The sequence below is a fragment of the Dinoponera quadriceps genome, unplaced genomic scaffold (genome assembly GCF_001313825.1).
Source record: "Dinoponera quadriceps isolate SergipeBrazil2010 unplaced genomic scaffold, ASM131382v1 scaffold545, whole genome shotgun sequence".
Lineage (NCBI taxonomy): Eukaryota > Metazoa > Arthropoda > Insecta > Hymenoptera > Formicidae > Dinoponera > Dinoponera quadriceps.
The window spans coordinates 465,689-481,229 of NW_014554681.1; the positions used below are offsets into that span (position 1 = coordinate 465,689).

The window sequence follows — 15,541 nt, forward strand, 5'->3', positions numbered from 1 at the left end:
AAATACCCTAATCTAATATCTAATCTATATCGTTGCGATGCAACGATAATATCTATTGATCAGGATCATTCAGCCGGCATGACCGACATATATTTAACGGAGTTAGTTAATCAACGTCCGGTGCCATTAAACGAGAGCAATTGACCAACGTCTAATTTCTATTAGTCGAAATCGACCGAGCGGTGGAACAACTGGTCTTCACCGGCGAGGATTAATCGAGCGCGACTGCTGGTGCGATTATTAATCATCGATCGGCTAACGTCGATCGAGAGCGTCGGTGCTCTCCGAATCGAGGACGCGTTTCGTCATCCGTGAAACGCACCTAAATGCGAAAACGTTTACACGTACTATTCTAATCCTCGCGTCCTTGACGGCAGCCACGGGAATCCAGAGTTGCTGTCGGACCGCGGCTGCTGTCTCGGTGCCCGGGTGCCTGGAACTTGGCCGTGGCCGATTGAACGCGACGGGGGTACCTGCTGCTGCCGCTTCTACCAACAAACGCGCCATCGTGGAAGAGAGTTAAGAGATGCCGCGGCCGAAAATAAAGGGGCGGCGAAGGGATCGAATCGAGGAACGTAATCCACGACGCAGTCGGCGGACGCACGACGCGCCGAGCGCTGATTTCCGCTGATCCTCGGCAGCGTCTCCGAGGGATCCACGGTGAGTCCACGACTGAGATCGATTTGCGCGAGATGACGCCGGCGAACCGTCGGGCTTCGCTCTTCGGTGAGCTCGATTCTATTGAGTCTGACAAAATTGCGTTAACATTGTACGCCGTATTATTATATAATGTTTTATTTAACTCTCCATTAACAAAAATGTATCCTCTGGGAATGCTACTCGTAATGGAATTTTTTATGTAATTCGTATCATACCAGATGCGATTTAAAAATTGACAAATTTCAATTCGTTTCTCCAGAAAAATAATAATAAAATTGATATCTCTTGATTTTTGAACGGTCCAATTTTTTAATTGCATTCGTTAAAATTGTCCGCGTGTTAAAAATCCGAGTCGTGAGGGTTGATGAAACGATAACATGAGACGGCTGTCGGCTGCTGTTCCAAAAATTCGCGAGATTATCGATGCGTCTGACCGTCAAGTGAAACAAATATAACTCCGCGCGATACAAGCTATTACATCGCAAAGTAACGCGATACTTAATATTTTTCATGTTCGTGGCACAGTTCCAACCGTCGGCACCTTTTCAAACACCTCCGCGATTTTCCACACGAGATTCTCGCTTTATCCTCCTTCACCTACTCCCCGTATTTCACCTATTCATCCTCTCTTTCTCAACCGAGCTCTCAACTTCGTAAAGATAGCTTCAAAAATTCAGCGCGTTCAATGGAAACCCTCGCGGGGAGTAGTCCGGCTCAGCTAACGCTGATGAATATTTCCCCTTTCGGTACATATTTATCTCTCGCCAGCGGTCGATATGAAGCTGTTTTGCATTTAGACGAGCCTCCATTTGGAGGTCTTCGGGAATATAATCGCGAACGAATTGTTATCGCCGCTGGACGAGTATCTGAATCATTGAAAAACATCCTATTTAGCATGATAAAGCGCAACGAAAAGAAAGTATCTTTTGCTCAGAAACGAATTTTAACTCCGGGACGACATCGGTAACGCAACGAGTGCAACATCGAGTGCTTAAAAAGTACAAGTGAAGTTATAGAAAAATCAACCAAAATGGAAGAAATAGAGAACTGCGGGAAAAGCGAGTTTATCGAGGTACTTCACGTCTGTTGAATGCACCTATTCTTCCTCAGGTTCTAAGAGCGGCCTATTACCAAGGGAGGCAAAATCCTGAATCGGATTCATTCTCCAGGAAGGTCGTCGACCTTCAACCGCGGACTTGCAACTCGAGTGGCCGTGGGAGAACTTGAAGGAGTAAAAGTGCGCGTCTACCTTCTGGCGAGATTTCTCTTATCAGCGAGGGCACTCGAGGGCTAATTTTAAGCCCTTTCCGAAGGCAAGGCTCGTGCGAACACCACAAGTCACTGTGATGATCAACCATGGCGCCAGAAGCGACGACCCTGATGAATCTCCTGGTGCTGTTGCTCATGACGATTGCAGCCTGTTCCTCGCCCAGGATCATCGCAACCACTCAGGCGCCTTTCGGCAGAATTCTGAAACCCGTCAAACTTCACGGAGGATACATGGAGGTGGTGCAAGAGCAAAGATGTTCTCATACCCTTCTCCGACTGACGTGCAGGTTCGTGAGCGTTTCCTCTCGGGAGAAACTTCGTTTTTAACGAGGCGTTTGAACTTTTAACTCAAACACAAATAATGTAATTATATGTGCTTAACATTAAATTCAGACTCGATATCAAATAAAAAGATAATTAATAATATGAAATTGGCTGTATACTTGTGCGAACTGTATTTTTGCAACCTTTGTATATTTCGTTGTATAAGTATAAGATTATGTAACAAACATAAAGTTATATAAATTCAGCTTCGTCCTTCTAGGTCGCTGAAGGCATTTATCTTCATCCTGGAAGCGGAATATCGCGCGAATCACACGGAATTTTGTGTGAAAGATTCGAAAATATTGGAGAACATCAAGATGAAGAAAGATGGCATGCGACGGTGGAAGGACACGAGAAATCTCAAAGGGAACTATATCTTTGACGAGGAAGACGGAGAAATGGACATTGTCGATATCAGATCGTCATTGAATAAGAGGTAAAAGATTTATTATAGGAGAATAAGAGGTAAAGAATCTATTGTAGAAAATTGAAAAATTCAGCGCAATATAGCGATCTAACATATTTTTTACATTTTTTAGAATTTATGAGTTACTTATCGCTTGAATCCAAGCCTAAATTAATTAATATTTATTGTTTCGTAAAAAGAGCTGTTGTATTTCAAAGCTCTTGTTCTCATAAGGTGCCTGTGTTTTTAAATAAAATATAAATTAAATTTCATCTCTCTTTTTTGAGATTTCTCTCTTTCTCTCTCTTTACTATCGATTCATCGGCTGGGTATAATTTTCATGGTCCTCGCTGGTGATATCAAATTTCTGTTCGTGACACAGACATCCGATGACATAAGATTGCGTTCGATTACGATCGAGGTCTGAGGTTGACCGCAATCCTAAGAAACGACGTTTGCTCCCAATTACAGATGCGTAATAGACATGCACGGTGATACAAAGTTATAACTGTCGCAAGATTGAGACAGCGAGATTGTAATAATTAATACTGCATGTTAACGAATCAATGTTTGTTACCAGAGATCAATATCAGTGACACCTGAATAAATTATAACCGAGATGTAACACATGTCGAAATAATTAGTCTCTCGAGTGCAAAACTGGTCACGAATCGAAATTTTGGGCTTATGTTAAACATTGAATTCTACAATATAGTAAAGTTAAAATAGCAAAATAAGTTAAATTTCTATTTTAATAATATAGTATTACTCCTACTTAGACCCTAACAATGTCGTAAATTTTTGTTTTCGTTGTCTTAATGTCCAAATACGTTATTTAAGATAACATTAAAATTCCTTCTCGTGGAATTAAAGGTTCAAAAAAGAAGTTAAAAAGAGTGTCAACATCGTCAAAGTAAGTTTTTATAAATCTATAGACCATCTAAGTAGGCAAATTATTTCTAAAAGCGTCAGAGTAACATAAAAATTTCGACTCAAGATAAGCAAGAACCGAGGAACGGAAAAGTAAGAACGGGAACGTGAATATCAATCGCGATGCTTTGACTGTTTTCCATATTTCATGAATATGATGTGCGGAAAGTCACAATATTATCATCTCGCGAAACGCACGAGACTTGATCGAGCCACCCCCGATCCGCGTTTTTATCCGCCTGCTTGTCGCACACTCGAGAGCCGTCGAGGGTCGAGTGAAATCTCGACGTTTGATGTGCGAGGGTAAAAGCATTCCAGAAGCAATAATTGCTGCCCTTCTGACCCTTCCCCCCTTCTTTCCTCCCATGAAATGCGCGTCAGATGATCGCCGAAGGAGAAACGATCGCTGCTAAATGCTCCCCCACGTTTGCACAGTATCACGCTCCGAGAATTCCGCAAATGAAGGATGACTATGCAAATTTTGCATCGCCGAAGTTGCAGCAAGTTCCCCTTCTCGCGGGAAAACGACAAATAATGTTTATAATTAAATAAAATACCCGATATTTTTGTAAGCGGAAAATTAGTAGATTGAAACGTTATAAAAGCGCGGCGTAATTGTTACCGAGATAGTGCGCATTTATTACTCCGAATTATTATTAATAACAAGAAATAATAAAAGCGCAACATTTTGCCGCGGGAAACATAATTTTTTCATGACTGAAATAAAACGGTGCGACAATTGCATATTTTAATCTTTTGTAATATTTCGCGTAGCAGACGAAGCCAATCGTCCGCTCGTTCGTGCCCTGTTCGTTAATTTCACTCGAGGCTGCTATTTTTCTCGCAACGTTTCACCCAACTTCCCGGAGGCGGTGTTTAAATCTTTTAAACAATATCGGCGAATGGGACGATTTACCGTGGTCCTGGAAGACACCGGCGAACAACCACTCGTAACTTTCAATTTGAGAATCTGCCGGCGGTCTAAAAAATTTAAAGAGATTCCACGCAAGGGCGAACGACGGGGTTGAAATGTTATTTCCCTTTTATTTCCGCTCGCGGCCCGATAAAATCGACGAGAAGAGGCCGTCGGCGGCGCGACTCGGCGGCGAGGCCTCTTAAAAGGGGTGAAAATCCACCCTCGTTCATTATTCACTTTCGGCGCGAACAACAAAGATCGCAGCAGGGCAGCAACAATCGCGGACCCACTCCTGCATTCCATCCCCCTAGAAAATGCCAGGGGGTTGCTTTTGTCAGCGCGTTCGCAGGCCCTAATGACCGACGTCGCTTATTTAATTGGCGGACTGTCGGACAATCGATTGTATCGAAAGCGAAACCTCGCTCGAGTTAGGCGATTCATTTGTCTGAAAGAAAAAAAATGGAACTTTTACGCGAGATATGTGCTCGCGTTGATAGTCTCGTACAAAAGAAGTGGTTGCTCAGATGATTAATGGAAACGTTATTTTAACGTCTTTCCTTATATATATATATATATTTTCCTTTCTCTATATTCTCTAATTGTTGTACCACACCATCCAGATTTGTCCCTCGTTAATTTAATACGCCGTTCTACACGTTTTAGGTGCTCGGGTCAGAAGCACTGCCGCTACGATATAACTATCGATCATCCGGGCGCAAATTCCTGGATCCCAGGCGGAATCCTGTTAAAATACGCCTGCATACCGGGTAAGTATATGTTCCACGGCTATATCAGAGCTTACAATATCACCGGGACTTGATTAATCACTTCGCACGGCGCTTCGAAAAATAATAAAAGCCCCTCCGGATACTATTTTCACGAAGGACTTCGTGATACTCGTGTGCACAAAACGCTCTACGTGTTAACCGGAATACGAGCAAACAGCCATTCATTTAATTATACCGATGGCGCTGGCGAGTTTCTCGTATTTTTAAATTCCCTCCCGTTATCTCCAACTTTCTCCGAAATTACCTCCACACGGGGCGGGAGGGGGGAGACAATTAAAAGTAATTTCAGGAAAATTAGAGGCAATTGGGAGGAAATCGAGTCTTCTAATTTTCTCCCGCGCGCACGCGCGCTTCCTCTCTAACGTTCCCTGAATTACCGCCAACTTTCTCCCACGTCTCGTCCCGCGTGTTGTATACCATCGGCGTATTATGCACTATCGGCGATCTTCTTTAAATCTACGTGGACATGCTCGCGATATGTCATTACGGTCACACGCACTTCACCACGCGCGATATTCCTAATCTAGCCGTGTACATCGGCGGAAAAGCCGGGTTTGTTTCTTCGCAGCACGTGCCCGATCGATGATCGACGACGCCGATAAAGCCCAGGTCGTCGTCCACGCGGGCGGAAAATGCACGTTTGAAAGTACGTGCGACACGTCACGGGATCAGCCTTAGATTTCTATCGCCCGCGGCCGTTGTCCGTCCGTCCGCCCGCCCGCCCACCAGCTGGCAACGATGCACGCTCGATCTTTATTGACCGTGGGATCGCGGGCATGTGTGCGCAGAAATTTTCCCCGAAGCCGGCTGGGGCAAGAAACGGCGCATCCAATCGCACAATGCCCGAGTGCAACGTGCGAGTGAAAGAACGACCGAAAGGACTCGTGATCCTGACGTTCTGCAGGGTGCGCACGTAGCGCAGAGGAAGCTATTACGATGACTTTCCTGCGGCACGTGTGCGAGGAAAGCGCGACAATCATCGATTGTCCGATAATTCCACCTCTCGTTCGAATTCGAAAAGGGCGATTTATTATACGTCGGAAGTGACAAACGAGGAATCACGTGTGGACAACTGTTACAGCGCGACATATGGTGTAATAGATGATGTAATGTCGTGTTTGTGTATAGTATTAACTATTCCAAATGAGTCCTTTCGACTTGTGAACGTTCTCCTTGTTGAATTATTACACTCACATGGACTCTAGGTAATATTTGTCTCACGCAGTGAGAAAAAATCGAAAAGAATTATATCAGATTGATTGTCAATATTCTCTCCAATATTTGGATCTCACGAGTTCTCGACAATTCACATTTACTAAATTTACGCTCACTTCCTTCAAGTACGTAAAGTACGAAGTTTACTCAACCGAATCGCTCGTCGGAGCATCGATGCCAGAAATAATTCCGGAGCCCTGAGACGTTTCGATCGAATGAAAGGCGTTTTCATCAGGTCGGGACAAACGCTCGATTGAACCGGCCGATCGAATACAGCTTGCTGCTCGACGGCACAAAACATTTCGCGAAGGTCGTCACACTTGACGGAATATCGGAAACGACGTTGCACAGACGTTGCACACCGAAGGAAACGACAGAGGGTGGCGGAGGATGAGGAGGAGGGAAGCCAGGGGAGAGGACAGAGGGCCAAATTTCCCCTGCATTGCCCTTATTACCACCACGAGCGAATCCCACCCCTCCATCCGAGCGGACTCTATCCGCGAAACTGGGGCAAGGACACCCTCGCCCGCCCGGCTGCCTGCTGCAACGCTATAAAGGGTCCCGCAATCGCGTCAAATGCACGGCGACAAATGGACCGCGACGGATGCAGATGTTAATGCGGCCTTATGTTAGGTGAAAACGACTACGCGGCCCCGAGGAACCTTCCCTGCCGCCGCGAAAATAATTCCTTTCAAAGCTAGGAAACTGTCAGCCGGCGTTATGATTTGTTACTCGACCGGGATTTAATTAGAGGGTGGACTATCCAGAGGGTGGCGTTGTATTAACGGGATAGCCTGTGGCGCGTCAGAATTGGACGCATCGTTGGAATAATTCCGCGTCATAATTTATCCGCTCGTATTATATGCAACGATAACCTCGCGATTCAAATAGTTTTGAATTATTGAGAACGGGAGAAAGGAAAGGAATGAGAGAGAGAGAGGGAATAATTCTATCAATCCACTGTCACTATTTTTCTGCAATTCTAATTTACACATAATATTTAAAATAACCAAATTTAAACATGAATAAGTTTGAACATTTAATCAAAATTGTTAACCGAAGTATATACGCGTGCCCGAAAATTAATCTCGAGATTTGTCGAAATGCTTCCTCACGAATACACACATAAACGAAGCGGTCTCGCCAACATACCGCATCACTATACCACACATCGCGCAAATGTAGGTTGTTGTATCGACAAACGCCATGTCAAAGATTAATTATGGATTGATCGTAGAAGCCGCAGTTAGGCGGTACTGCAACCAGGAGGTGAAGGTGGCCGCTGGGGAAGGAGGTTACATCAACACTCCGGGCTACCCGTTATACTATCTCGGGAACATCACATGTGGATGGACCTTCATAACGCTTCCGGGGCAGAGAATAGTTCTGACCTTCCACGACTTAAATATCCTCGGTAAGTTTGCACTCGAGCAACCCTCAATCGTTGAACTTTTCCATGAGAACGCGACACGTTAAGCCGGCCGAAATTGAAGTCTTTTTCATTGGCGAAGATAAGAGATTAAAGCTGTATTCTTACTTGTTTTTAGCGGGTAAATTAAAAAAATGTAAAGTAACCGTGCGCAATTTTAGATGGTCGCTATAAATAAAATGTAATATCACCGTGCTTCTGTTTCATCGTGAAAAATAAACCGGTGGAATTTTTCGCTCAAGTGAAAAGGAAAATTTCAAGAAAGAGGATGCGCGCTCGCGATAGAAAAAATATATAGTTAGCGATATTATTGATGATACATATTTTGTCCTTAAATTTCTTCTTCTTTCGTTTAAACCACGCGAGCCCGTATTACCCACATTGACCAACTCCATCGTGCTTTCTGCCGTATGAATAACAAATAGCTAGCGTGTAGCCAGTTCACGATAAAAACGAAGTATCTCGCTGCCAGATGTGTTGCATATGACAACAAAAACCTTCGATCGGGTTAAGGGGTTAAAAGCTATCTCCGGACCGCGTCGATCAACGTCGAAGAAATAAACGAGCTTGATTTACGCGCGCTCTCAGCGGATCCTAAACAGAGATTGCAAAATATAAATTCCCGCAGGTCCGCGCGCAAATGGAAGCTGCATGGACATTGTGAGAGCGCGGGATCGAAACAGCATTCTCTTGGAGTTCTGCGGCACCGCGGCGGGAATTCGGGTTGTCTCGAACACGAATCGATTGTCGCTCGACTTTATCGCCTCCAAGAGACTTTACAACAGCCGAGGCTTCCTGCTGCATTACCAAGGTAAAAAAGAAAAGAAAAATCTTTTCTCAAAAATGCGAAAGTAAAGTCGCGAACATGTGCGTCGTTACGTAATGATTAACTAATTCGGGAATCACTTTGACGGAAGGTATCTCGGCGTCTCGCCCAGTGAATCTCCGCGATATTAAGTCGAGTGTATCGTCCACGTGGAGGTAATGCTTTGTTATAACTAGTAGCACCCCAGATAAATCCCCCGAAGTATTTTAGAATTCCTCAACTGTGCTCTAGATAACGTTTAATCTCTCTCCAGAAATAAGCTGCGAATATTCTAAAAATGGAGCCGACGTCAGAGCCCTCAGGAGAGATTAAACTTGAGGCTAAAATAGAGGCTCTCTCTCTCTCTCTCTCTCTAGTGTATTCGATGGTAAACTACATTTATAACGAGGCCAACGAACGGGAAAACTTTCAGGCTTGTGTTATTCTCGAGTATGAAGAAATACTTTTTTATTTGACTATGCGAATCTTGCGACGTACCAGAAGACCCGTCATATCATCGGCAAGTTAGAAAAATAGAATTCAACTCTACGAATGTCACACATGACTACGAGAGTCTACGTTAAAATAAAAGAAAAGTAAAAAGATAAAGAGAAAGTTAATATTAGATGTAAAATTTAATATTAAACTTAATGTGAAGTGGGCGAAATTTAATATTAAATACATAATTTACGTTCGCGCAATTTCCACCGCTAATTATCTTATCGACTATATCCCCGGAGGCCTGATCTCTTAATAATTAAATCGAACTCCGATGTGAGAGCGACCTACATAGCTCGGTCTCTCCGTGCTCTTTGTCGCGAATGTTCGGGAGCCGCGCGAAAAGACCCTGTATAATGGAAATCCCGCAGGGCTGGCGCCGCGATATCAGATCGTGTCGGTGCTTTAAGATAGGACGAGATATTAATTGCGGAGGTAAAGGTGGAAATGAACTCGCTTACAGTGCTAGGCTGTCCGGAGATCTCGGCGCCGAACGGAAGTTACGTGTCGAACGGTACATTGACTTCGCGGACATTCCTATGCAAGTCGGGCAGCGTGTTTCCCGACAGCCGGGACAGAAAAAGGACGCTCGAGTGCAGGAATGGCAAGTGGAACGAGACCGCTACTAGGCTGCCTGATTGCATAGGTAAGAACTTTTCTCTCTCTCTCTCTCTCTCTCTCTTTCTCCCTCTTTTCCATTCCATCGAATAAAACGAATCACCATTATGTCCCCTCCGATGTTCCTTTATAACAGAGGAAAAATCTGATGTACTTTATTATATTCGTTTATGCACTTTTTATTATATCCATATTATAGTTATATACATCCCCATTATACCGCGACATATTGCATTCTGTTTCGATATGAATTTATATCTCGGATCTTCGGAGATTTAATTTAAATTCCCGCCGTAAAAGCAGAGAAAAGATAATGCGCGATATCGCGCATGAAATAATATATACGGGAAATCTGTCGTGACACATTTGAATGTAAAATTTCACGTCATTTATTTATTAATAGTGCCGAATGAACAGACGTTTACTTTAGTAAATATAAATCATTAAATTTCGTAATAAACCTGGGAAATTCTATATTCGGGAGAGAACACGCTGTAACATTATATTAGCATTATCACATTTGTGAAACGGCATAATAATTATAACATCTCTAATTACAACGTGTAATTCTCCGTTCATACTACTTTTTTATCACACTGCGTAGCAATTAGCGTCACACAGCGATATTATTATATCAGAATAAGAATGATATATGAGAAATATTACGTCAAAATCAGCGACATTGCGAAATTACTTTCACGTGACTGATAGCGGAAACCTGACTCACGAGTTCAGACGATAAAGCGTTATTCGTAATTTCGAAATTTATAACCTGCCCCCCGCTGCTTTAAATTTCCCAAGCACGATATTATCTCTTTCTTCTTCGACACTATCGTTCGACCACCCCTAGTTTGAATAGACACGACGCGTTCTTTCCCGCGATTAATTCGAGGCACACGCGTGCGTCGGACGCGCGTGAATTCACGCAACAGTCAGCGCGAATTACGCAGCCAGGCGCTCGAGATAATCGATACGGCCCTTTCGGGTCGGAAACCCCGTAGGTAGTGATGGCACCGAAACCCTATAAAAATTCTCGTTACAGCAACGGCTCTCGGTTCTTGCAAATAGTTGGAGGGAAATTTCACTTTATTTTTTTCGACATTCCCCAAACAACATGTATGTCTAAAAGACGTTCTTAAGACGTCTTATTGTCTAAAAGACGTCTTTACAACATTTTAATGTTATCTAGGTCACTTTTACATTCTACAAAAAAATGGTGTGTGTTGAAATCTACTTGATTTCTTCAGTCACAAAACATACTATACAAGTCCAGAATTTAATAATATTATGTCAATGATAACAAATTATAAAGTTCTCGTTAAATTAAATTACAAGGATAGGTAGTTTCATTACGTCGAATTTATTTTTTAGTTACATAATTTATTAGCTAGAAAAATAAAAATTTGGATACTCTTCGCGGAAAAAGAAGGAAGAGCCTATCTTATCGATTTTTATCAGCTCTTATCGAAAGTATATATTTTCCATGTGCGATAATGTGTGAATGTATTGAATACTTGTTCATCGTTGTACGTCAGCATTGGTACGAGTGCCATCACTATCCATGGCTGCCCATCGCAACGAGGGGGCTTTCTTCCCTCTCGTAGAAAATGGTGGGGATTCCCTGCTCGGGGAAGGGAGCGATCGAGACGGTCTCTCGGTAGGGGAGAGGAGAGACAAGGATGGCCCGAGAGAGAGTCTTAGGGCAGAGAGGGCTCCAAAAGGCAACCATACATCGTCGCCGTCGCTCGTCGCGACGCCAGTCGTCTAGACGCCACGTGTCTCTTTAGACGCGAAAAATAGTCCGTACAAACTCGTTCCGTAAATTCGCGAAAGTTTCAACTCCGGTCGCGCTCGTCGTCGACGTATCACGCCTTGAGAAAGCGCGGATACGAATTTGATAACTCGGAGAAGTTCGCCTGCGACAGCAGATAAGGTAATTAATTAATTTACAAAGTCCTAGTCGTAATACAGTTTGTGGAATAAAGTTACATAATTGATTGTAGTGACTTCATCGACAAAACAAAATTACTCGGGTTATAAGACGAAGTTGAAGCTTATAATGGACAATTCATGTGAAAAAGCGATTAAAGTCTTGTAAAAAGAACACCAAATAATATATTTGAAGCGAGTCATTCAGAGTGTGAATTGTAAAGCCTGATCTATAATGTGCTCTTCTTTCTTGCTTTCTCTCTCTTTTCCAGTAAGTAAGTAGAAGTTTTTACAGAAGAAAGATAGAAAGCAAAAAACAAGACGCAAAGAGCACATTGTAGACCAAACTTAAAAGTCTTTATAAGTCCGCAAATAAATAATATAATTAATGTGTGAAAAGAAAGAGAATTTCGGTTAAAGAAGGAATTCATTTATGATTCCAAGTAAAAGTCTCGCATTATCTGCTACATATTAGCGAGCTGTTCGTCAAGATAGTCAAGTCAGGGGCAAAGTACGCGATGACTCGGAATAAACAGCGACTTATATACAAGCATCTCTCTTCTAACTCGATTGAAACGATCGATATCGAAGGCGAGGTCAATGAAATGATCTTCCTGTTGAACCCTCGCACTCGAACGATCTCTGAACTAATTAATCTCGCGTTCTGCTTCTGCCTCTCTCTCATTGGCTCTTTCATACGAATCGCTTCGACTGCTGGATGGGGATTAATTACTAACAGGTCGTTAATCATCGACCAGTGCAGAGGCGTGATTAAATTGTTGATCTAGTCTCAGCTGCTTCAACCACATGATCCGAGTATGTTCTTTCGGAATATGCCGATAATGCAAAACCGAACTAATCTAACAGTCGATAAAGCACCGAACATATGAAAAAGAAAAATCACGTGTTATAAAAACGCATCATCATCATTATCAATTCTAGACAAAAATATAACGGACGTTATGAAAAGATACAACGCCTGGTGACTAAAATTGAAACGTTGATGGGGTTTTTTTTATTAATTTTTAACTAATTCTGTCATGTCATTACCTTCCTTCTTCCATTAAACAAATATTTTTCTGTTAAATATTTTCTACAGAAAATTTATTTCTGTCGCTTGATATCGCTAAAAATACTATTGTATTTTCACCCAACAATTAAAAGTTACATTTTTCATCTACAGACCCATATATCTGCAAAAAAATATTTATTTTGTGCCAATTCTCTGCCTATTCTGAGCGAACCCATCCTTCTATTTATTTTATCTTTCCTAAACGTGCTATGCGCAAAAATCGCACACTCCATATTAGATTTCTGAGCGCACTGGGAACATTGACAGCAGAAAGAGATACTGCTGACAGTCGCGGCTTAAATTAAAGCTCGCTCTGTAAAATATCCGACCGCCTGAAACAGGCGAACAAAAGAAGAGACATGGAAAAGCCGTGGGTGGCGGCGAGTCATTGCTTTGTACATGACTAACTATTCCTCTTTTTCGTTTCCCTGCCGTCAGATTGGCTCGTGCCCGAGAAACAATCATTCAGTTACGAGAACCACAGATCTTCCGGGAAGGAGATTAAGAGCTGAACCACACCTCCGTGCATCCTAAAGCACCGCGAGATTAAATTTGAACCTCTCAAAGCGCCGGTTAATCGCGCCGCGCAAAGGCAAACGCGTTTCCGGTAATGCAATTGAGCAAAACAAGAAATACCGAAGGAAAGGAAAAATATTCTACAAAAACGTGTCTCGTTTTCGCACTCTCCCCGTTATTTAACTTTCATACAAAAAATATTCCAAATGCGTTAAATTCACACGATAAGATAATAGGTGGGGTTTTTTTAAAGATCTAATCGCAAATACGGAATTAAAATATTCTTTAGTAGCGGTAAGACATCCTGTATAAATTTCTGCTAACATTTCCAGCACAGAAATATTCGTGTGATTATCTTTAAATGTCTCCGTGAAATACGGTCGTAATATCAAGTCTAAGTAGCTAAATAACCGAGTCGAATAGCTCTCTAAGAAAAATGACAGTTTTCATTACAAATGTGTCCCATTTCTTCCTCTTTACCATAACAAGCTAAAGGAAACGAAAAAAGAAGAGGATGAGTGCCTAAGCGACGCAAACTGACGAAGAAGATAAAGCGAAATAATCTGCAACACAAGGCACGTCTCGCGGCGCGCTTTTCCATTTCAATCATCGTCGAAACAAAACCAATTTGGCGCGCGCACACCCACACATCCACACACGTATACGCGCGCGCCGAAGAAATCCATTTCAACGCGAGAGGCCGGACGGGGCCCAATTTCCTGACAAATAAAATCGGATTTTCCGTTCGTCATATCCGGGGAAAAGAGCGCGAGCATTTCAGTTTTGCGCGATCCACACGCACATGAATTCGGCGGAGATGTACGCCGCGTAATTCGGTAGCTAACGCAGCCAGCGATGGCATTTCTGCGCGCGTGATAAGAGAAGTGCGAGAGGGTAAGAAAGAGGAGGAATAGAGACGGTCAGACTTCGTCCCGGCGGGGTAGGAAGCGATAGGGATGGAGGGGATTTCCGAGCCAACTCTCCCGCCCTCCCGCTCTCGTTTATCGCGTCTGTCTTTTTCTCTCTTTCTCCCTCTCTCTCTCTCTCTCTCTCTCTCTCTTTCTCTCTAGCCTCTCCTCTCGGAGATAAATTTAGAGTTGGCGGAATAAAACAACGGCGCACACAGCTGTGCACCGTTCGAGCTCCGCGAAAGTGCACAGCCTGGATCTGCTACTGAGACGAAAACTTGATCTAAATGTATAGCGGCGAAGCTCGCCGGAGCGAATAGTGAAGATTATTTGTAATTACTCACCGAAGGATATTTAATTTCTCTCGGTAGATACGTCGGAGGAAATCTGAAGCTATATTGTTGCTTTATTATTGTTATTATGCAACGAGAGATATTATTCGAATCCGATATCCTCGGGATTATTATTGCCTTGGGAGTACGGAGGAAGGAAATAATTCTTTCTCTTCCAAGTAACATACACATGCAAACAGCGCACACAACAGAGAATATCAAAGGAAAAGGAGACCTCTGTTCTACCGTGGACTCGTCGATTTCATTCGGCGCATTACTTTCTGTCGGCGCGGAAATATTGGACTCTAACGTGAAATTATCAAATTCTGCCGGGAAATTATTAAATTCTACGCTACGTAACAATGGATATTAAATTCTCGCGCGAAATTATGAAGCCCTGGATATGTCCCACGCGTTATTACACCGAATTCGAGCGTAAAATTATTTAATTCAAATATCGTGCACGGGTCAATGTTGATTTCAAAGCGAATTTGTTATATTCTCGTGCAAAATCGTCGAATTTACGAGCGCGCCGCACCGTCGCGCGATTATCCAGCCGCTTATTGGCCATGGACGGCCAAAATGCGATCTCTCTTCTACGAGGCACTCAAGCGACTATACTACATTCACCGCGATACCGAGACACTTTCGTGTATCTACCTTCGAGCTATCATGCGCCAAGAGAGCGGCCAACTTGTTTTCGAGCGCATCGACGCCGAGGCGAACGGGAGAATCGGCGGTGATAGCAGGTGGAGGAGAAGGCAGAGGAGGAAGAGAGGTGGGAGGGATATACGCTTGGCCCTGTTTACTCCCTCCCCCTGGTGAACGATTCCCCCTCTCCACGTTGCCCTCACCAGCGACGGAGGTGGTGGAGGCGGCCGAGGTCTCCCTCACCGCCGCCGCGGAGTAACAACGTGAAGTGGCGG

At 43.3% G+C, this 15,541-nt stretch overlaps 1 protein-coding gene across 1 annotated transcript; it reads left to right on the top strand.

The window, feature by feature from the left end:
• The first annotated feature begins 601 nt into the window (after positions 1 to 601).
• On the top strand, positions 602 to 13,371 carry LOC106740830. The gene is made up of 8 exons (XM_014612261.1): positions 602 to 660; positions 1,771 to 2,216; positions 2,474 to 2,689; positions 5,169 to 5,272; positions 7,746 to 7,922; positions 8,566 to 8,748; positions 9,704 to 9,886; positions 13,298 to 13,371. The coding sequence occupies exons 2-8, from the start codon at positions 2,017 to 2,019 to the stop codon at positions 13,369 to 13,371; spliced, it is 1,137 nt and encodes a 378-aa protein (XP_014467747.1). The 5' UTR covers positions 602 to 660; positions 1,771 to 2,016.
• Positions 13,372 to 15,541: the final 2,170 nt, after the last annotated feature.